General features: G+C 42.5%; 1 protein-coding gene across 3 annotated transcripts in view; it reads left to right on the top strand.

Annotated features, from left to right (window-relative positions):
• Positions 1-23,801, top strand: part of GRIA3 (glutamate ionotropic receptor AMPA type subunit 3) — a 202,981-nt gene that overhangs the window by 102,618 nt on the left and 76,562 nt on the right. For 2 of the 3 annotated variants that reach the window (XM_083486398.1, XM_083486399.1), the window contains exons 5-10: positions 7,125-7,178; positions 10,869-11,030; positions 17,379-17,546; positions 19,319-19,423; positions 21,336-21,443; positions 22,544-22,750. In XM_083486398.1, coding sequence (XP_083342524.1) covers positions 7,125-7,178; positions 10,869-11,030; positions 17,379-17,546; positions 19,319-19,423; positions 21,336-21,443; positions 22,544-22,750 — 804 coding nt within the window. The remainder of the gene's footprint in view (positions 1-7,124; positions 7,179-10,868; positions 11,031-17,378; positions 17,547-19,318; positions 19,424-21,335; positions 21,444-22,543; positions 22,751-23,801) is intronic. The other variant, XM_083486397.1, reaches the window with a different exon arrangement.

Genomic DNA, 23,801 nt, shown 5'->3' on the forward strand with positions numbered 1-23,801 from the left:
AAAAAAAACCTCAGTGTTGCCATGCAAGCAAATGCTGTGCTCCAGTCCTAACATTTACATCTTTGTTCAGCTTAAAATGAAAGATCATACATGTTGTTATTTTTTAAGGCATTACCTTAATTTCTGCATCTGTCTCTCAACTCAAGCATTGGGGTGGAAACTTCACTCGCAAGCAGAGTCACTCCTTAATTAGTTTCCAAGGCAACCTCTTGGGGGGGGGGGGGAGAGGAACTTGGTTAAACTGAGTAGGAGAAAGCAGAAGAAAACATGGCAATGTCAAATGATAAGATAATGCCCTAAGAATTGGCTTTTTTCCAAGTAGCTTGGTAGATGGAGCATTTGCTCCATGTGCAAAAGATCCCAAGTTCAACCCCCAGCCTCTCCAAGAATGATTTCAGAAGATCCCTGATTGAAAATCAGAAGAGCCTCTACCAGTCAGTGTAGACAGTACTAAGCTAGCTGAACCAATGATCTGACTCAGTAGAAAGCAGCTATCTATTCTGCAACAGCTCTTCCTTCCAATGAATGTGTCCAGAACAAAGGGGTGAAAATCTCCTCCTGGTTCTTTGTCCTACTTGGTTGTTGTGTTACACTTCATATAGTTCTAGGTTCTCCTATGTAGAAAAAGTGACACATGAATTTCATGTGAGCAAAGGCAAAGCTGCCGCCACCACCACCACCCAACTGCTTCCTTGCAAGTAAATCTGCTAGTGGGTAAAAACCCCAACCACTACATGTTATGGTTCAGGTTTTTCCAAGGAGCCATCTTCCATTTACTTTATCTATTAAATGTATTTGTATTCCACTCACAGTTTGTTCCAATGCCTCTGGGTAACTTACATAGCCTGCTTTCCTTATATTGTCACATCAACTTTGTGAGGTAGATTAGGATGAGAGTGAGTGAGTTGCTCAAGGACTCCCAGTGAAAGATGCCAACTACATAAATTAACTCTGCCCCCTTAACAGCAAATGGGCATATAAAAATTTAAATTAAGTAGACAGGGATTTTTCCTGGTGCTGAGGAAGAGTAATAGGGAAAGTTCCCCAGGAACTATCCAAGGTTTTCTGAACTGTCCCCCTTTCCAAATAAGATGCAATCACATATCAGCATAATTTTAGTTGATTGGGAAGTTTTATACAACAAGCCTGCTTCCTCCAAAAGGTTAGGATTTTTAAGCTAAAGAATGGGAGAAATGCGCTGAAAAATGTGGGATAACACTCAGTGTCATCTAACATGTCCGCAAACAAATCAGAAAGAATGTTTACGAAATAGCTGGCAACGTCTAATCTCCTGCAGAAACAAATCAGGATGAATGCTCCATAAATGGGTCATTGGGAAGTGCCCTGACATGAAAGCTCTCTTTCATTTTACACCCTACTTGCTGCTCCTGGAGAAGTTGTAAGTTAGGTTTCCTAAAACCACAGCTGGGCAGAATGCTATTATCTCAGAAATAACATTTTTTGAAACAGTGCTGCCTTAGATGAAACCCATTCTTGATCAATTCCCCAGGGTTATATTAAGTTTGCCCAGCTGATCTCATCCTCTGTTATAGCCTTCACCACCCTGGTTCACCCCTAGAGTTGTGGACTACAGCTCCCATCAACCCCAACCAGCATGACCAATTGTTGGGGATGATGGGAGCCCTGTCCAAATCATTGGGCAAGAACCAGATTGGAGAAGTCTACTCTAATTGTCTCAAAAACAACAACACAGCAGTGCCTAGAAAGCCTAACACGCAGAAAAATCTTCTTTAAATGCCTTAATTTCAATGTGAATGTTACATGCACATTTTGGCTGTTTGCTAAATGCCAGCTTTAGCACTGCAGTCATAAAGAAAGAGCAGCCTATTCGTTTTTTAAAATAAAATAATGAACTAAAACAAAAAATGGTAGACAACACAGGAGATTCTAGTGAAAACAAAGAAAGGGGGGGGGGAACTGTGCTTATCTGGGTGCATCTTATAACCATTTTCAGTAACCCGTAAAAACGGCTGTCTGTCCATTGGAATAGTACCTCATTGTACGGTGCTTCTGCAGAATGAGAAAAATGCATTGGAGCAGGTCGATCTCTCACTGCCACCCCTGCTTAAGAGGCATATTTCTATGAGTTGTCACTTACTGCAAAACCCACGAAAATCTTTAGCAATGCCGTGTGTCATCTTCGATATTTTATCTGGTGGAAAAATATAATGGGCTCAGGAATATCTGAAATGTCACCTTTGGAAGCGGCAAATAGAAAAAAGAAAACACTGCAGCAAATGGTTTAACCCTCGTTTTAAAAGATAAGCATGGATCATTAGGCATTGATAGATCTGGGGAGCTGAAAGCAATGCATTCACAGCCTCTATCCTATATCCTTCAATAAAGATATTGTTGACACAGTTCCAGGGCTGGCACTAGGCCAGAGTGGGCCCTCAGAACAGGAGGGGCCTCCATGCCCCACTTTCACTGGCCTACTCCATCATATCTGCTTTTCTTCCTTTCTCTTCTAGAAGATTGTGTAAATGATACAGTTCTCTGCAGTCCTGGTGTTTCCCATACCACTTAACAGCAACAGACACACTTCCATCATCTCGGAAGCCCATCTTTGTCCCAGGAATTCCCAGTGTGTTGAGGGAAAGCAAAGATGGTGACTAGAAAGCTTCTGAGATGAGAGTTCAGTGTCTGGTACTGAGCATCAACAAGGGAAGGGAGGGTGAAAAGCCACAAGGGCTGCAGAGTGATTGGACTCTACACCACCAAGTTTCTATAACCCGGTGATAAAAAAAACTCTTTCTTTCCTCTGAAAAAAACCCCCATAAACCGGAGAGGAAGATCTGGGTTCCACTGGGCTCCATGGGGCACACCAACCCATTGCTGGCACCAGCATTGTACAGTTCTATAACACACCCACAAGTTGGAAATTATGAAAATTATCCATGGGCAAGGGAGTGAGCAGATCATTTGTGTTTACCACTAGATTTCTTATAAAGTACAGTGGTACCTTGGTTTATGAACTTAATCCGTTCCGGAAGTCTGTTCTTAAACCAAAGCATTCTTAAACCAAGGTGTGCTTTTCCATAGCAGCGGGGGATTCAATTTACAAATGGAACACACTCAACAGGAAGCAAAACATTTTCTTATTCCAAGGCAAAGTTCGCAAACCAAAACACCTACTTCCGGGTTTGCAGCGTTCTTAATCCAAGTTGTTCATAAACTAAGCTGTTCTTAAACCAAAGTACCACTGTACTTAATTTCTTAAGGGTTAAAGCTAAAGAAAGAGGCTTATGTTGTTGTTTACCTGCCTGTCTTGCACAATCAAAATAAATAAGCTGGCTAAACTCAGGAGCTGAAGAAAGATTCTCCTCTCATTGTAACAATTCTGTCAGTTTTCCCTCTAGGTTGCTAGACTCAAAAAATGTATACACAGTTGACAAGATTTATATGTTCTGCTTCTGTATTTCTGCTTTGTGGAAAGGCATTATCAAATTCATTTGCTCCTGTAGGGCCAACGCCAGTGTGGCTGATTGGTTCTGATAAGCTTGCCTCTCTTTCCATTCAGATTGCTGCAATGTTTTCTCAGGCTTACATGCCGTTAGCTCTAGGCTAGGAAGATGTGCTGAATTCTAAAAGTACTATTAGGGCCTAATTAAGTCATTTTCCCTCTAACGAGCTTCGATTTCACCACATATATAAAACAAAACCTGATAAGTTTCTTCTGGAAATGCTGCTATTTTCTCAAGCAGGGATTTGGCCGCTACTGCACAGTGATCTTAGAACCACATGATGCTTTCAGACTCTCTGCAGGAAATCTATTAGATTTCACAGAAGCTATACAGAGTGTCAGGTGCCCTGTGCCATGGACACAGCAAGGAAGGGCTGGGCAGGGCAATATCAGAGCAATGAACTGAACAGACGTAGTAGAATAAGGATGAAGTTTTCAGGGTGCAATTTCAGGGTGCCAGGAGTGCCAACTTGAATGAAATTTTGTGGGGACCCAGGTGAGAACCCGCCCTGCACAATCGATCACAAGTTGCAGCACGCACAAACCATTTGAATGTCAGTGTCCATCAATTGGGGGGGCTGAAATATTTTATTGGGGGGCTGAAGCAATCTCAGCCCCAAGAGGCTGGCTCCTGTGCTACCACTAATGTATGGTGAGGCACCCAGATTGCCTGGTCTCTTCTACGATACCTCCTCTATACCTTAGTTCCTCATTTTTTTGGAGTGCCTTTTAAGTCAATCTACCCTTTTTTAAAAGAAAAAAAGGATTCTGATCTCTGCAAGTTGTTATTGGTTTGGTTGACCCCAACCATCTTTTGTTCTATCTTATCACTTTGCTTCACTGACTTTGAAACTTGCAGGGTGTGTATGCTAAGGTTGCCATATTTCAAACAGTGAAAGTTGTTGACCTTTTTTTGGCAAAGTTGTTGGGCTTTGGGGGCAAAAATGCAAAAAAAAAAAAAATCCACTTCTAAAGCTATTTTTAATGGGAAGTTGACAAAACAGCCCTGCCAGCATGGGCTGCCATACGTATGGATTTTCCAGGACATTTTCCCCTTATTTGCACCCAGACACTGCTGCAGTATGGTTATGTCCAGGAAATCCCGGTCATATGGCAACCCTAGTGTATACGTGCACATGCAATTGTTAACATATTCCTGGTATTCTTATTGTGCAGCTGAGCACATCATTAAAAAAAAAAAAACCTCAGATATGCCATCACCGAGCAGAGTCCTGCCTTAGTTTCAAAACAGCTTTGCCAAATAGAGGGTAATTAATGAACTGTTTGCCGTTTGCACATAGAAATGACTGGATTTGGCTGTGTGGGTAGCAGACATTCAAAGAGCAGCTGCAAAAGATTGTTCCCACTTAATCCTGGCAAGACAAAGACAAACTAAATGTAATAACATGGCATTTTCTATGTAGAAGCAGAGAGAAAGGTAGTGAAGGTTCTGAGGTTTTTTTCAATAGAATTATCTGTCTCTGAAATCTAAATGAGCACTACTTCATTCTGATGGTTAACTTTGCCTTCCAGTATATATTTTGAAAAGTTGTTCATCCATCTGTTATGCATTTGAACACCTCTTAAGATCATGCCACCAAAATCTGCGCATATCAGAGATTAGGAATTTGTGAACTTCCAGATAATCTTGGACCTCAGGTCTCATCAATTCTGACTGAGGCTAATGGCTGTTAGAGTTCGACAACATCTGGAGGGCCCCAGGTTTCCCATCCCTTGTCTGTATAAAAATGTAAAAGTATATTATTTGGGGACAGATCATTGGTCCATCTAGCTAGTACTGACTGCTCTGATTGGCAAAGGATGCCCAATGTCTCAGGACTAACAGCCTTTGTAACTTGAAGTTGCCAGGGATTGAACCTGAATCCTTCTGCATGCAACATCTACTGTCGAGCCACGGGTTTACAATTTTGTCTAACTTCACAGTTACAGAACACATAAGGTAAAGGTAAAGGGACCCCTGGCCATTAGGTCCAGTCGTGACCAACTCTGGGGTTGCGGTGCTCATCTCGCTTTATTGGCCAAAGGAGCCAGTGTACAGCTTCCGGGTCATGTGGCCAGCATGACTAAGCCACTTCTGGCAAACCAGAGCAGCGCACAGAAACGCCATTTACCTTCCCGCCGGAGCGGTATCTATTTATCTACTTGCACTTTGATGTGCTTTCGAACTGCTAGGTTGGCAGGAGCTGGGACCAAGCAATGGGAGCTCACCCCATTGTGGGGATTCGAACCGCCGACCTTCTGATCAGCAGCCCTAGGCTCTATGGTTTAACCCACAGCACCACCCACGTCCCTACGGAACACATAAGTTTAGTCAATTCTGCATTACACTTGCATGTGTATAAATATATACTACATGCAAGATTCAAAAGAAAGAGATAACATTACGGAGCAGACTCTCCTGTTTCCTACACATATTTCTGGTGTGGTCTCCAGGTATCACATTTGGACTGCAGGCTGGATGTTGGTCATCCATTATGCTTGATGTTGGTCATCCATTATGCTTGAACCTGTGAGTGTGGCACTGGCTTTGGCCCTCTGTGCTGACCAATAAGACACAGGGACAGTGCTGCAGAGGCAAAATCTCTGGAAAGGATGAGCACCTTTGTTTAAAGTACTTAACAACACATGCCTCATTCCTTAATAACTCAGGGAGATTTCTCCATGGAAACCTAACCACATATCTTGAGTCATTGTGTTGTTCTGTGCCAAGAACTTCCAAGGTTCCCAGGAGTACTGTGGCTCGAGGAGATATGGAAGCCTTGTCCGTGGTCTTTTGCCTGTTCTGTAGATACAAGTCAACACTTAGATGCCACTGTCACCAAGCAATGGATGTTCATTTGTGAAGGTGCCCTAAGTATAGGTTGCCAAGAGAGCTTGTTGAGTTTCCTTCTTGGTAAGGAAAGTGAGAAGTGTACTTGGACAAAAGTTGGGGAGCAGCCATTGTTCAGTGGTAGAGCATCTGCTCTGCATGCAGAAGGTCACAAGTTCAATCCTATCATCTCTAGTTAAGGCTAGGAGATAACTCTTTCTGAACCATTGGAGAGCCACTACTAGTCATTGTGGATAATACTGCTGCAGATAGACCAGTGGTTGGATTCAGTATGTTCCTATGATGCATTCCATGCAGGATTCACATTAAGGTGTTCCTTCCACCAACACCACCCCAAAAATCTGTACACTCCATGTTTCTTTCGCAGCCAGCAGTTCCAAGCAGAGATCTATGCAAGACTAGACAAGAGATTAATATGTTGCTTACATGAACAATGTGTTCTATACCCAGTCAAGGAATCCTCACCATTCTCAGTATCTGTGCAAGGCTAACATGACCTGGGGAATAGGCACACATGATCACAAAGCAGAAAATCTACCATCAGATGCATTCCAGCACAAGGTTCCATTCATTTCAAAAACGGAATTTGCATGGGAGAAGTCCCTTGCTGTGAGTTTTTGTGCAACACTTCCCTGTGTGGAAGGCAATGTGAATAGCAGGGGTCACCACAGAAATCCTTGCACGTGTGCCTCAAAGTCAACATCACCTTATGCTTGCCTTTTTATTCATGTGGAATTACCTGCAGCTAAATAATGTGTCTTTTTTTCCCTTTCTTTATCCCTTATACAGGTTGCAACCCTTAGTAAACATTCCAGAAGTTATCACTACATGCTTGCTAATCTGGTAAGACCTTCTGTCTCTCTCTCCCTCCCTCTCTCTCTATCTATTTATTTATCAATGTAGGAGATTTAGCATGACTGCGGGAAATAACATACTGACCTTTAAGTCATGCCATTCCTAATTGCCCAAGCAAACTGAAGGATGGTCACTAGAATCTGATGAACTGTGTGCAGCTAGTTCCATATTCCCAGGATTAATGTTTCAAACCACCTCACTCTTTACCGTCTCGCTCCCAATAAAAGCAAGAGTGGTACATGAGTCAGGAAGCTAGCTTAGCAGCCCTTCCCAATCCAGTGAGCTGCTTCTGATGAATATGTCCTATCCAGATCACAAGAAGCAATCCTTACACTCAACCCTAAGCAATTCAGGCTGTATCTGGAGCCCTCTGTCCAGTTCAAAAGACGCTGGCAAACTGGAATAAGTCTAGAGGTGGGTGACTAGGGCCTCGTCTGCACTATACATTAAAAGCATCACTATACCACTTTAAAGAGTTATGCTTCCTCCAAAGAATCCTGGGAACATTAGATTGTTAGGGGGGGTGAGAGTTGTTTGGAGGCCCCTTTTCCCCTCACACAGCTACAATTTCCAGAGTTCCCCACAAAGAGGGATTGACAAACCACTATGAAAATTGAAGTACTTTTTTTACATAGCATGTACAATAGTTAACTATGGAATTCACCTTTTTTGCCTGAGGCAGTGATGGTCACCAACTTGGAGGACTTTTAAATATATTTTTTTTAAAAATGACCAAATTCATGGCAACTAAGGCCCTCAATGGCTACTGGCCATGATGTCTAAACTCTCTCCCCACAGTCAGAAGAAGTGTGCTTCTGAATACCAGTTGCTGGAAACCACAGGAGAGGAGGTTGTTGCATTCTGGTCCTCCTTGCAGGTTTCATACAGCCATCTGGTTGGCTGCTGTGAGCACAGGATGTTGGACTAGATGGGCTATTGGCCTCATCCAGCCAGGATCTTGTTATCCTCTCTTAAATTGAGCCCAGAAGGGAATAGGAAGTCAGTGAAGACTGAAATCTTGGCAAATTTCTTTTGTATTTAAGGGACATTTCAAAAAGGTTCTATTGAGCATGTGCAAAGCTCAAGGCATTTCTAAAGCACCTATTTGAATCCTGGCCAGAATGTATTTCCCAGCCCTTGATGTGTGGCTTTGGAACAATGCTAGAACTGGGATGTCATAATCATTTGTTCTCAGTGACAGCCTCTTGGCTTTTTACTGAAGCTTCCCTGCCCTAATAATCTGAAACTAATTCATAATTTGTATTTCATCTCAAATTATGCCACTGAGAATCCAGATCTCCTTTATAATGCTTCAACCTCACTGCTAAGAAGTACGACATTGTGCTTGGTTATTTTACAGTTGTTATGAAGACTCAAAGTTAATCCATAATTCTATCTTGCCAAGTTGTCAAGCTGCTTAACAATTCATTTGTCCAATTCCAGGCAGTACATCTAAAGCTTATTGTGGAGAGAGTAAGATATAACTTGTTTCATATATTAAATAACTAGATATGGTGTGCCCTGTGTCTGTCTATTTTTAAGAGGGCCAGCCCAAGACATTTTGGCACCTGAAGTGAACCACAGGGAGCAAGGGGAAAGTGAAGATATACACCAGGAATAAGCAGGGATTAAGGATCTACATCAGGAACAGGGGTTGGGTGGGGGGCATCAAATCAACCTTTGATGGTTGAAGTGTTAATCAAAGGCTATTGCTTGAGGGAAGGGGGGCCACTCTAAATCATGGATAGGTGTAGACCCCAGGAGACCTCACAAAGCAACCCCTACCATTTCCTCTTTAATTGAGGGGGGGAGCCAGCAGGCTGCTGTAGATGTGGCATGCGAGGAGCCCTGCTGAAGTGTGCTGGAATTGGTCCTGCCACCACGGTGGTGGTCGTGGTGGATGCATTCCCTGAAGGCCAATTCTATTGCCCTTGTGAATCCTGCCGCCCAAGGCGGTTGCCTCACTTTGCCTCATGAATGGGCCGGCCCTGATTTTTAACATATACTTTATAACAGGTTTTCCCCAAGGGTTTCTTCTTATGGCATGAGAGACAGACAGAGAGAGAGAGAGAGAGAGTTTTGAAAGTCTTCTCTCCACTTCCCATGTGTTGCACGCCACCCCAATCTCCGAGCGGTGCGAGATTCCAGGGGTTCCAGGCATTTACCCAGGGTTCGTGTTTCCTTGGGGTATGAGGCACAACAGACTGTGGTGTCTTTGTGATACATGGTTTATTTTCACATATATGCAACCTGAGCCTGCAATGGAGGTGTTCGCAGCATCAATACCCCAAAAGGGTCTTGCTCCTCCCATAGACGCAGCCTTGTTAGGGCCAGCCTGCAAGCATATGCTGTTTGCTGAGACCCTTACAAAAGATGCTGGACTGTAGAAGTTGGCTAAATACAGCAATGCATGTTCTTAAGTGTATATGTGGGATTACTGAATCTGGATCAATTAAATTCTTCCCACTCACCATTCACAAAAAGGGCCTGGTTAGTGTAAAATAAAAAATATAAACATGAAAGAGCATAATCAAGGTTATAAAGCATAGGAGAGGTAAAAAGGTAGGATTTTCCTAATAAATAGAGAGCATATAATGTAGAAAAATAAAAGCAACAAAACACATAATGAAAGCAAAAAGTTGTGATTTGGTGGGGGAAGAGAGTTTTGTATATTTGAATTTGACACGTAAGAAATGAAATCCCACCAAACAGAATAGAAATGTTCTCTACAACAGCCAGAGTCCACATAGCATAGAAAAGTTCTCTACAATAGCCAGAGTCCACATAGCCTTATACTACGACAAGAGGTTTAAGTTCTGTAGTGTCTTCCATTTCTGGGCCAAAGAGGTTTGTCTTGCAGCCAGCATCCATGTTAAGAAGAAGTTCCATAGATTGGGAAGATGTGGTTTGATCATCCCACAAGTTCGAAAGGGTGAGTTGCAGGGAGGTTTGGAGGGGACATTTTTTTTAAAAAAAAAAAAGATACTTCTTCAAATATGTCAATCTAAAATTTGGATGCCAGAGGGCATTCCTACCATAAGTGGAAAAATGTCCCCCTGCTACTGCAACCACCCCAACAGTCTCGAGGATATTTGATGTCATATGAGAAAACTGCACTTGTGGTGCCACCTATGCAGAATTTTTAGACAACAGTCCCTTAAATAAGGTGATGCTTATTTATAAGGCTTAGACACATAATTGCACCCCACTTAGGATCATCTGTTTTCAATTGAAGGTCCTTCTGCTAGCTACAATATCTATGTTCTATTTCTCTGTCACAGGCAATATGCCTCTGAGCACCAGTTGCTGGAAATCGCAGGTGGACAGAGTGCTCCTGTGCTCATCTCCTGCTTACAGGCTTCCAGTAGACATCTGGTTGGATCCTATGAGAAGAGGATGTTGGGCGAGATGGGTCATTGGCTTGGTCCAATAGGCTCTTCTTATGTTTTTATGCATCTATACTGCATTTCTGAATTTCAAAACAGTTATTTTTTTTTGTATTCCAAAAAAATAAATGAATTTATTTCTAATTCTCTCTCTTCCAACTTGAAAGTCAGCAACAGTTTATACACCCAGCAGGATAAAGTGGTTAAGCTGTTCCTGGCATGTGTTGCTTTAGGATGGAGACTGCAAGATAGATTCCAGGTCAAAACAAAAAAAACTATTTTGTCTTTCTAGGGTTTTACAGATATTTCACTGGAAAGAGTGGTACAAGGAGGTGCCAATGTAACTGGATTTCAGATTATTAATAATGACAATCCAATGGTCCAGCAGTTTATGCAGCGCTGGGTGAGACTTGATGAAAGAGAATTCCCCGAAGCAAAAAATTCTCCGCTAAAGGTAAGTGTTGTGGAGCAGTGACAGAATGGGTAAGAAATATGGGTCTATAGCTTTTTCAAGGTAGATACTGGATCTGAAAAAGTTGGAGGCTACTATGCTAAAACACATGAACTCTGAAGGCCGAAATGAAAAGTTATGGATATTGGGTGGCCACTTTTCAAACCATGACCATTGTGGCAATTCCTCTTCTTTCCCTCACCACTAATTTGTACCACTGACTTTGCTCTCTGAGATCTCAGGTAGGAGTCCTTTCCCAGCTCTATTGGAGATGCAGCTTCTTGGAACTCAATATCTGTTGACTGATGCCAATTGATACTGTGTTTGACAGACCATGTACATAGTAGGTAAAATGTCATACAAAAAATGTGTGTAGTGGGGAAAATTTCCACAAAATGCTAAAGACTTTTACAATAGCTTTTTCAAACTCGTGGAAATGTGGATATAGTCAAACTTTGGTTGTCGAACTTAATCCGTTCCGGAAGACCGTTCGACTTCTGAAACATTTGACAAGCAAGGCATGGCTTCCAATTGGTTGCAGGAGCTTCTTGCACTCAAGTGGAAGCCGCGTCGGACGTTCAAGTTCCAAAAAACATTTGAAAACCAGAGCATTTGCTTCTGGGTTTTCGGCATTCGGGAGCCAAAATAATGGAGGCGTTTGGGAACAGAGGTTTGACTGGACTGAATTTAAGACTGGTAAACTGAGAGAAACCAAAACTGACATATTCACCCATTCCTACTTGGAAGCAGGACAGTGCTATCTTGTCCAATCCAGTACAAAGATCATTGCAGTGTGTCCTGTATCAGAGCTCTGTAGTGTAATTTACTATAGTTTAGGCCTAAAAATAACTGATTTGATGGGCGGGGGCAAAAAAAGTACTCCTCTGGCTTTTAAAAAATACTCCTATTGTTGGGTATCACTCAGGAACTAAACTAATATTTGCACATCTGTGGAAGTGTGCATCCACACGAAAGCTAATACCCAGAACAAACATAGTTGGTCCCTAAGGTGCTACTGGACAATTTTTTATTTTTTATTTTTATCTTGACTGTGTCAGACCAACACCTACCTGGCTACCTACCTGAATCTAATATTTGCACAGATTTACTCCTGATTTGTTAAATTTGTACAGTATTTATGAATGAGACAGCCACTCCCCTTTAGAAAACCATCCTGACAAATAAATGTACAATGTCTGGGACTAAAAAATGTAACTGGCTAGAGACTAATGCCCTGGTGTGTTGATTTATTCAGTATTTCATCTACTCTTCCTCCTTCCCTCGCTGGCTTTCCTTTGCATGCTCATGCATTTGTTAGTAGAATACAAATAAAATAGAAAATTTGATTTGTCTCTTGGCATGATTCCAAGGAGGCTGCATTTGGGTTTCTGATCATTAAAGCAGGCCTGGCCCGAGGGAGAACATACCACTGTGTGAGCTTTATGTAGTAATAGATTGGACAGCTCTTACAAAACCCTTTTCTTGTCTATGTAAGAGCAAAAGTCGACTCTAATGCTCAGTTGTACGGTGGAGCTGTTCTGTGATATTTGCTAGTTTTTGACTTTTTAAAAGAAGCTCTAACAAAAAACAAACATGCGAAACAGAAGAAGCATTAGTTAGTTAGTTAGCTAGTTAGTTAGCTCCTCCCAGATATATTTGGGCTACCAACTATCATGCTAGGGAAATGGGTTGCAATTTAAAACTCAGGAGCCTGATTCCCTCAGATATTGCCTATTTGCCTTAGAAATACACAGTTCTTCAGAGAGGATTTCTTTATTTCTTTATGGGCTTCTAAGCAAAGGCAGTCTTTTTTAGAACAAAATAATGTTATAGGGTTTGTGTAGCTGCTGGGAGCGTAGATCAAGTGCCTCCTCAACTTGGGCCACATACACACCATACATTTAAAGCACTTTATACAGCCATGGCATCCCCCAAAGAATTATGGGAGCTGTAGTTTGTTAAGGGTGCTGAGAGTTGTTAGAAGACTCCCATTCTCCTCCCAGAACTATAGTTCCCAGAGTGGTTTAGCAGTTCTTCTTCCCAGGGTACCTTTAGGAAGGGAATAGGGGGTCTACTGAGAACTCTCAGCACCCTTAGGAAACTGCAGCTCCCAGGATCCTTTTGGGGAAGCCATCACTATTTAAAGTGCTTTGAATGTATGGTTTGGCTGTGGCTTTGAAGACAACATTCCACCATTTAGTTTAGTAGAAGTGAAAGAGGAGATAAAGGGAATGTTTTGAGAGGTTGCCACCCAGTGTCCATAGGGTTGTATCCTATAGTATGGGATAGGGTTGGGGGAAGGAGGGTTAGTGATTTGTGGGTTTTTTACAGATAGGTAGCCGTGTTGGTCTGCCATAGTCAAAACAAAAAAATTCCTTCCAGTAGCACCTTAAAGACCAACTAAGTACTTAGTTGGTCTTTAAGGTGCTACTGGAAGGATTTTTTTTGTTTTGACTGTGGGTTTTTTGATATTGTTTTTAGTATTTTTTGTGTTTTTATCTTGTATTTTTATGCTGTCAAATGCCCTGAGATCTAAGACTGAAGGGTGGTATACAAATTAAATAAATAATAGTTCTATGCATAGTAGACCCACTGAAGTTAATAGACATGGCTAACTTAGGCCCATTAATTCCTATGGGTCTACTCTGAGTAGTACTTGGTTTGCTACGACCCATTACTTTTCATATTAGCCTTTAACTCAGAGTTGGTATGTTGTAGCACAGTAGTCGTCAACTTTTCCAGAATCCACCTTCAACCTTAGCTGCAGCCATACTATTAAAATCATACACATCCTTCTTTCTCTGTGTGTTCCTGCTTCTCCCTCTTCTCTGGTTCATACATAATGCTAAGCCATGGTTTGTTTAGCCAAACTATGGTTATTCTGAATGTGTAAACCCAGCCCAGCAGACTGTTGTTTATTGTCTACCAACAAACATAAAGCAAACCCATAGGTTGTTGATGGCTCACAAACCATTAGTTATTTTAACTACGATATGATATGGTGTCTGAATCCAACAGCCTTGTTTAATCATGGTTTGTTAGGTCACCCACCATAGACGTTGGTCAGGCAAGACTAGCTGGATATAAGCCATGGCTCGTTCATTAATCCGTGAAATGACTCATGGTTTGTTGAATAAATCATGGTTCAAACCAAGCATGGTTCAAACCAAACGTGACTTGTTGCACAAATTAAGCCTCAGTCTCTCCCCACACTCACATGTAACATTCCTGGTTCAAACCATAGTTTTAAGGTGCAGGAATGAGCCTAAGCTCAAGTACTTTCTCTCTTTGTCTTCTCTTCCCTCCTTGGCTACAGAGGAAAACGTTTGTTAAAGCACAACTTGCTGTAATGTCTGAGCTTTCATGGGCTTCATGGGTTTCAAAGCCATGTCTTTGGATAAACGTGAATAGCATTTCTGCATCTACACAATCAGTAATCCCCACTCTAACACTTGGACTCAGAGTCAGTGAATTCTGAACAGACAAAGAAAACACAGCATTCAGGTGCCTACAGTCTAGATATCAGCATTAAACCTGTGGGGGACTTGGTACTATGGCACCCTGTGTGAGGCCAAATCTTGGCACCCCCTCCTGTCCTCAGACTACCTTCCCAAAGGCAGTTAAGGAGGTGCCCACCTTTGAGAAGGAGGCATGAGGATTTGGCTGGGTCCCAGAGCCCTCCTACCTCCTTCCCCAAACTGGGAACGTAGTAACTTGGCTTTGGGGAAGAGACAGGGAACTATAGGACCCTGTCAGAGCCTCATGCCTCCTTCCCAATGCCCAGTGCCTTGCTTACCTGGCTTTCAGATTGTGCCCCCATTAATTAATTAATGGAATTTGCTGTCACGAGGTCTGGTGGCAGCCACTGGCATCTCCCGAAAAGAAGACTATATGAGCCCTATTCGGACTCCCCCACCATCCCCATTTTTCCAGCACTCATAAGTCAGAAAGCATGTTTCTGAGTGGAGAGACGTTCTGGAGAGAATCCACTTCCCATGTGGGGTGGAGTTGCTACACTAGCCTTCCAGAAGGAGGGTCAGTGCTACTTACTGGGAGGAAGAGGGCTGAGACAGTCGGGAGACTGGTGCAGTGACTTTGCACCATGCCACCCTTTCCTGCCTCTCTTCTGTCCCTGCCAGCAAGCAACAGCAACCCACCAGCTGGGAACCTAGCCCAGTGGCTCTTCCCCAGCTGCTGAGAAGCTACTGCGGTAGCCACAGAGGTTCTCTGCACAATTTAGAATCCTGCATAATCAGGGTTCTAAATCACATGGGGAGTCTCCAGCTAATTTTGTCAACTCTGAATATTCAGCTACAAATAAATAGAATGCCGACCACAGAAAGCAATATATTCAGAATATAGGCAAATCTCTAATTTTGAAGGGTTGGGTTTTCTTTTCTTTTTTAAGTCTTTCTCTGAAATAAATTCAATTCACTGGCAAAAAAATAATAATCATTTAGAGATCTTACCCTTCCTACAAACAGGAATGTTTATCAGATTTATAACCTCAATAAGAACGGTAATTCTGAACCGTATGAGAAAGCAGTGAAAGTGGTGTGTTTTCGTTGTTTTCCTAAGAAAAAAAAACAGATTTATTGCTGGCTACATATTTGAGTTAATAGAAAATACAGTCCAGAGAGATGTAATTCATGGTCGCTGTGCTTTTAACACCAGACAGCCTATATTGGCTAGCTCATTGTTTAACAAAGAAAAAGAAGAAAACTGCAAGCAAAAAGAGGACAGAAAGAGATGTTATATAGAATATATTTGGTTTATAGCTAGAAAGATGTCATGAATAGACCCTGCACCTAATGAGGCCTTGAATTTTGTTTTTCGGGAGTGGTTTCCAACTTTACTTGGCGAATCTGTGCCACACATCAAGTTAAAAAGTTAAAACAAACCTATGACCCAGGAAAAAGGGATAAGAGTATAAGAAGCTATCTTACACCCAGTGCTTTTTTCTGGGGGGGAGGGACGCATACCCCTAAACATTTTTTGAATCTTTGTATTTTTGTCCATTTACTATATTTATTTTTCCCAATTTGAACTATAAAATGGTGGTTTTCTTGAGTCAAAATGAAAGTACCTCTAAACATATTTTTTTTGGGGGGGGAAGCATTGCTTACACCAAGTCAGACCATTGGCCCAACTAGGCTAGTATTGTCTATGCTGAATAGCAGTAGCTCTCCAGCATCTCACTAATGGGCCATTCCCAGCCCCATCTGGAGATGCTGGCGATTGAACCTGGGACCTTCTGCATGCAAAACAAGTGCTCTAACCCTTAGAAAGAGCAGGGGCAAAGCAGCCAGGCATGCAGCCTAGGTCCATTGCCAGGTGAGTGGGCTCTTTGCCTTCTGTCCAGGTATGTCACACATCAGAACTGGATCCTCCAATCTGTGCTGACCCTTCTGTTAGCTGCTCTACGGCAGGTACCAGAAGTCATGTTACCTTCTCTCCCATGCTCACCTGCCCACTCTCTTGCTCTGGAGCTGCTGAGAGTTCCTGCCCCAAATATCTGGAAGGCAACAGGTTGGGGAAGGCTGGCATAGATGCAACATGGTTGCAGGCAACACCTCCCATCACTCCTAACCATTGGACATGTTGGCTGGACCATGGGAGTTGGATCCAAAACAACTGGAGGGCAGCAGGTTCGATGCCCTGATGTAGATGGATGCTGAGCTATATGGATGAGTATAAGGCAGCTCCCTATAACATTGCAACAGATGGTAATACCTCACAAAAACCACTGCATATTGAAAGGTGAAAGATGTGGTAAAATAAATAAACACTATAGAAGGAAGGGGAGGAAAAGTGCTAGTAGACACAATTTCCAAAAGCACCAAAAATAATTTTGGGAGGAATTGGTGAAGAATGACAGAGAGGAAGGGATCATTTGGGTCTCCCAAATAGGGGCTACAGGAGGAAGACATCTCCTTGAGATCGGCATAGTTAATATGGAATAAGATGACCCAGCAGATCTACATACACCGATGACACTTTATTGTTGCTGTTGTTGGTTTTATTTTGTTGTGGACTAGTCTCTTGTTAAGCCTCCATGAATATTGCTCGTCATCGAAAGACAATATAAAGGTAAATGTGAATGTAAAGGAAAGCAAATCTTTATTGTTACAGTCAATGACCAGCATGAATAGGAAGGAAAATGTAAACCCCTTCTTCCACCTGTGTCAACAATTATGTAATTACAAAATGAAGTTTGACATCTCCAGGGATGTGAGCTAGTTAGGGTGACTATTCCAGGCTGAAAAATAAATGAACACAGGGAGCAAAACTGGGTCTGAAGCTGTTACTAAAATGCAGTTTGTCAAACTGTCTCCTTTGCATCTTCTTCAGTACACATCTGCACTGACCCACGATGCCATACTAGTCATAGCAGAAGCTTTCCGGTACCTCCGAAGGCAGCGTGTTGATGTCTCCCGGAGAGGTAGTGCTGGAGATTGCCTAGCAAACCCTGCTGTGCCTTGGAGCCAAGGGATTGATATAGAAAGAGCACTGAAAATGGTAAGGACAAAAGCAATGACGACACCAACCTAAATCCTAATGTATTTGGCTACAGAGGTTATCTTTAGGGGATCCGGGAAATGTGTTTGACTGTGCATGCAACTGTAAACTACACAACCTGGCTTTGCCTTGCAAAATGTATTGCCTTTATTTTACCTGATACCTTACAATGTCATGTAAACAGGTTGTCTGTATTCAGACCAGGGGTGCCAACTTGAATAAAATATCGAGGGGGTCCAAGTATGTTCCACCCCGCATAATCAATCACATGACGCTGTGCATGGAAACCATTTTAATGGTGATTCCCATCAACTTTGGCACCCACAGTCCCTTCAAAAATATTAGGGGGCACACAAAGGGACCACTACCCCTAGGAGCTGGCTCCTATGATTCAGGCTGTGTTGAACACAATTCCCTGGAAAATCTACACTACCATCTTCGTTGACATTTTGTATGTATAATGTAGGTATTTATTTAAATACAAGAAGACAGGTCCCTGCCTCGAAGAACATACAAGCTAAAATTCAGCATGGGGAAAACAATGGAAGAAAGGAAGAAGGAATAGATTGGGGGAAGATTATTTCAGTTGCATGTACTTAGGCTTAGCTGCAAATGAGCATGAGAACTAGGAAGTTGTGCCAAATGAGCGTGAGAATCAGGGAGTTGAAAGAAGCAAGAGAGGTTGTACCTATGTTGTAGAAAAGGGTCACAGCTTGAAGTACCTACTTTGCACTCAAAAGTCCCTGACAATAGCTGACCAGGTGCCTATGTGAAACCTGCAAGCAGAATATTAGGACAACTGTACTCTTCCACTCATGTTTCCCCAGCAAATGAGAACCACTGCCCATTGGTTGCTGTAGAGAATAATGAGCTAGATGGACCAATTGGTCTGATTCAGCAGAATCAGCATTGCTTAAGTCAAGGGTAGCCAATGTGGAGTCCTCCACATATTGCAGGAGTACAATCCTCATCATCCCTGACCATTAGCCATACCATCTAGGACTGATAGGGGTTGAATTCCAACAACATATGGAAGGCACCACATCAGCTCCCCCTAATGTAGATGCTCTGGATGGCAGTTCCAAGTAGACAAGTCTGCAAGAGAGACAGGAGGTTATTATTGTTTACTATTCACAGCGCACGGGACGAGGATGGTGCTGTGGTGTAAACCACTGAGCCTAGGGCTTGCCAATCAGAAGGCAGCAGTTTGAACCCCGCATCGGGGTGAGCTCCCATTCCTCGGTCCCAGCTCCTGCCAACCTAGCAGTTCGAAAGCACCTCAAAGTGCAAGTAGATAAATAGGTACCACTCTGGTGGGAAGGTAAACAGCATTTCCGTGCGCTGCTCTGGTTTGCCAGAAGCGGCTTAGTCATGCTGGCCACATGACCTGGAAGCTGTAGGCCGGCTCCCTCGGCCAGCAAAGCGAGATGAGCGCCGCAACCCCAGAGTCGGTCACGACTGGACTTAACTGTCAGGGGTCCTTTACCTTTACCTTTTTATTCACAGAGCAAACGTTGGTTATGTGAGACTATATCTGTGTGCATCTGTGCACATTCATTTTGATGGAATTGTTGTGGGGTGTTAAGTTCCCAGGGAACTGTGGCCATTGAAGGGGCAAATGTGTTGTGGTTGTACCACCCCAGAAGCAATAAATTCCTCTTTGGAAGATTGGCTGCTGGAGTGAAAGCATGTCCAGTAGATTGCAAATATTTCAGATCTGTGGGCATCTTATTCCTTTCAGTGACAGTATGTTGTGATTTATCATTGCTAAGGTTCAAGTGCAAGGAATGACAGGAAATATCCAATTTGACACCTACGGACGTAGAACTAATTATACAATTGATGTTTATGAAATGAGACCTGGAGGACCACGGAAGGTAAGCCACACATGGGTAAATGTGTATTTACTCTCCCAGCTCAGCCCTGCTTCTACCATGAGTTTAACATAGAAGAAAAGATCAGCTGAAAAACAGAAATATTTTAATAGAGCCATTGGGGACAAGCAGACTTCAGACTTGTGGGGGCTTCCTTTTTATTTTGTTAATAATTTTAAAAAAAAACCAGTTTTCCTTTATAAATTTACAAATCTTACAACAATATATAATATGCATAAAACCATTAAAAGCAATAAATAGCATATAAAAATGTAAGAAGAGCCTCAGGTGCCTATAGAAAGCCCCAATGCAGGATCTGAGAGCAACAGTGCTCTCCGCACTTATGGCTGCATTGGAGGGGGGGTTGGACTAGATGACCCTTGGGACCCCTTCCAACTCTACATTACTATGGTTCTATGATTCCCAGAAACTGATATTCAGGGCTATACTGCCTCTGACAACAATGTGGGATCAGTTACCTCACCTTTCCTTGGTGTCTGGCCTCCTCAGATGGGATATGACTGAGAGTGCCCTTGAGGTGCACTTACTTTATACTGGATTCCAGGATTTTAGGGTTGAATCTCTAGCCGCCTGGAATCAGTTGCTAGCTGAATTTAGACAAGTACCCAGTGTTGTGGTGCTTAGGTGCCTACTGAAGCTGTTTTTTGTTTGAGAAGGCTTTCCATGAAGTGTGACCCTGTTATTTATGAAATAATCAATTGTTTTATTGCTTTTGTGGTTTGTAGGAATAGTTTTAACTGTATTCGAAAATTTGTTTGGTTTTGTATTTTATGTTAGTTTAATCTTGTTCTACACTGCTTTGATGGCCTAGGCTAGAATGCAGTTTATAAATTTGTGAAAATGAGATTAAAAGCCTCACCTGTAGGTCTCTGCAGTCCTTTAAGGTAAGCAGGTGATGAAAGCCATGTGCCACTTAATACTGGTCTGGTATGGATCAGGACCCTGCTGGATCAGGACCCATCACAGCGGCCAACAAAATGCCCATGGGAAACCCACAAGCAAGACCTGAACACAACAACACTCTCCCCTCCTGTGATTTCCAGCAAGGGTTATTAAAAATGGGGGGGGGGCATCAGACCAAGGGCTTGTCCACACTTGCCTTTTCTCCACTTCAGAGCAAACAGCAATCCCCCCCCAAAAAAAAAACACCCGAATTGCCACATGTTTCACTTGTTTGCTCCAACTGAGCTTTAAAGAGTGGATTTTCATGGGGAAAGCTCCAGGGCAAAAAAAGAAGAAGAGCACTCAGACATGGAGCTTTAAAGCAAGGATCTGTGCCTGGAAAGAGCAGAGCAAAAAGAAAAGTGTAGATAAGCCCTAGATCTAAAAAGCTAAAGTTACAGGAAGGGAGATTTTGGTTGATTGTTAGGAGTCATGCCTTCAAGGTAAGAGGGGTTCATCAATGGGACCAATTAGCTAGAGGGCTGGTGGGTTCTGCCTCACTGCAGCTCTTGAAGCAGAGGCTGTATAGCCATGTGTTGCACTGCCCTCTAGGTTCCCTACATCAAGCAGTGGATTGGAGTACAACACACACACACCAATCTATAATGAACGATTGATTGATTGAATGAATGGAGGAAGTACATATTAAATAACATTAAGAATGGATATCTGCAAATGTTCTCTTGATGCACAACCCTTATTGCAAGACATATCAAAAAGAGAGGGAAAGCACTCCTAAAAAAATAAATACTGTACCTTTAACAAAAACCCTTTGGATGTTTTTTTTTTGCATGTGTGTCTTGTGCTAATTTATGTAAAGCACCAGGAGTGCCAATCAGCAGGGCTGTCATTATCCCCACAGTGGCCCAATGGATTGCATGGAGTGGCTGGTGAAATATTAACACAGTTGAAATGCAACGTGCTAATTTGGCTGTGTTCTCTTCAATTACAGGCTGGTTACTGGAATGAATATGAGAGGTTTGTGCCAGCAGTAGACCCCACAGTCTCCAACGACACTTCCTCTGTCGAGAACAGGACCATCGTGGTCACAACCATCCTTGTAAGTTCCAGAGCAGCCGGTTTGTAACTAGCAAATAGAAGTCTTAGAAAAGGATCGTTCTTGCCAGAAGTGTATAAATCAGTCGTGCTTCTCCTTTAATTATCTCCTTTCTATCCTCAAGAAGCCCCAAACACTTTACCATTGCCTTGTACGGCATGGGGGGTGCCAAAAAGACCCATAGCTCTGCATTGGGAGAGTCTTTCCTGCCCCCTCTAAGGAATAAACCCTACACAAATCCAGAGTAGAATCTCTAAGACAGTTGGGTGGTGCCTTGTACGCCTCCTTTCAGCAACTCCTGCGGCCAAGGTGTTGCTTTCTTTGGGACAACATCAGCAAGGCCAAGAGGTGGGTCTTGTCATCTGGGCAACCCAGGTCCTCCATACATTCTGCCCAGGCTTGCACCCCAGGGAGGTCACTTAGGTGCTGCTAATGCAACAGTTTGATTTCACCCCCAGAGGCACACTCCACTGTCTCTAGAGGCAGATGGCAGCCAACAATGGCAAGGGGTTTTCTTCAAGGTAAAAGCTAATCCAAACATGACCCATTATGCTCCCATCTCAGCTTACTTCCAGCATTTCTGAGATAGTGCTGCAGATGAAGTTGGACACCTGCAAACTAGGGAAAGGAGAAAAATTTGGTTCAGTTCACATTTATAGGCAGACCTCCCCTATTTGCATTTGGAGAACAATGCAGTTCTCCAGCCAAGTAATGTGTACACAACTGTATGCTTGGTAAAGCATGCATTGAGACGCATACATTAGTGGAAACAATACAAAAAATACATTTGGAAAAATAAAACAATGTATGTTTTAGATAAAATTGCATATGAATGTGTATGCACTTTCATACCTAATTCACCCTAATTTCATGAGGACTTTAAAAACTGGAATTTGCAAACTGGTGTAGGAATATGGGGAGCTGAACTTAAGATTGAAAAAATGATAAACAGAGAAAACAAAATTTGCAGGTTTTCCCGTCTCTGCTGCACACACACACACACACCCTGCAGACTCTGGGCACATTTTTAATAGAAGATGTATATTAAAACTGCGGGGGGGGGAGGACTTTGGTTTTTGTTTTCACCCCCTGTCATTTTACAGGAAGCACCCTACGTGATGCGCAAGCAATCTCCTGACCAAAAGGGAGGAAATGAAAAATACGAAGGATATTGTGTTGATCTAGCTTATGAAATAGCAAAGCACGTTGGGATAAAATATGAATTATCCATTGTTCCCGATGGGAAATACGGAGCAAGGGATCCTGACACTAAAATGTGGAATGGCATGGTGGGTGAGCTGGTCTATGGGGTAAGTTGCCATTGAACTTTTGTGCATATATTGTGGTTTTGCTTATGATTGAATGGACAACAAAGCCAAGCAGGGCCCAATTTCTATCACCTATATTGGCAAAGCTCCATAGATGTGTATGCAGGTACATAAATGTGCAAAGAAAGTAAGAAATATCACTTTGGGATATACAGTACTGTGGTGAATGTCCAAAACATGGGCATGATGTGTCTCTTTGTCTGTCACCTATTGACCATTCTCAGTTACATGACTTCATCATTTCAAGCATTCACTCAAATTTTCTTTAGGACAGCTACAAATTTGGTGAACCTGAAAAAATTAGTATTATGGCGGTATAGCTGTCACGGCTACTCCTTTCCCAAGAATTCCACCATCCTGCATAGGATTCCATGACGGTTAAACCAAGTAACATCTATAATGTAGAGATATTTGTATTCGTTGTATGCAAAACTGTTTCCATTGTCTGCCTCCTTCCACCAAAAACTACATTATTCCTCCCAACATCCAGTATGACAATATGGATGTTATCTTGTCTTTGCATTGCAATGAATGGGGTGGAATAATGGAAAGCAAATATTGAGGGGGGGCGGTGTTTAATCAATTACATATTGCTTACAGACTGAAAGCATGAACAGCAGCAAATGCCAATTGTATTCACCGGAATGATTTATGTTATGGCCATCAGACAAACAAGTGAACATTGCTCCTGTTTCTGTTTTCATGGGAATTCTCTGACATCCTTATGTAGAGGTGACCTTAGCAGGTTTAAAGGGATCTTAGACAGAAGAAGAAGAGAGTAAGCATTTTGCCTTATTGACTGAAAACAGGACAAGAAGTGATTGTTTCAAATTATAGAGAGGTAGGCTTAGGTTAACCAAGAGGGAGAGCTTCCCGGATATAAAAGCTCTTGAGCGATTAAAGAAATGGAGTGGAAGCCAAGACCACCCTGTTCTGTTCTGGCTCTGCGGTTGACTTGCTGAGTGATGTTTGACCATGTAGTTAACCTCAAGGAGCCTGACATTTTACCCGCGGTAAAATGTGGATGAATGAT

The sequence above is a fragment of the Podarcis liolepis genome, assembly GCF_965112155.1.
Source record: "Podarcis liolepis genome assembly, chromosome: Z".
In the NCBI taxonomy this organism is placed as follows: domain Eukaryota; kingdom Metazoa; phylum Chordata; class Lepidosauria; order Squamata; family Lacertidae; genus Podarcis; species Podarcis liolepis.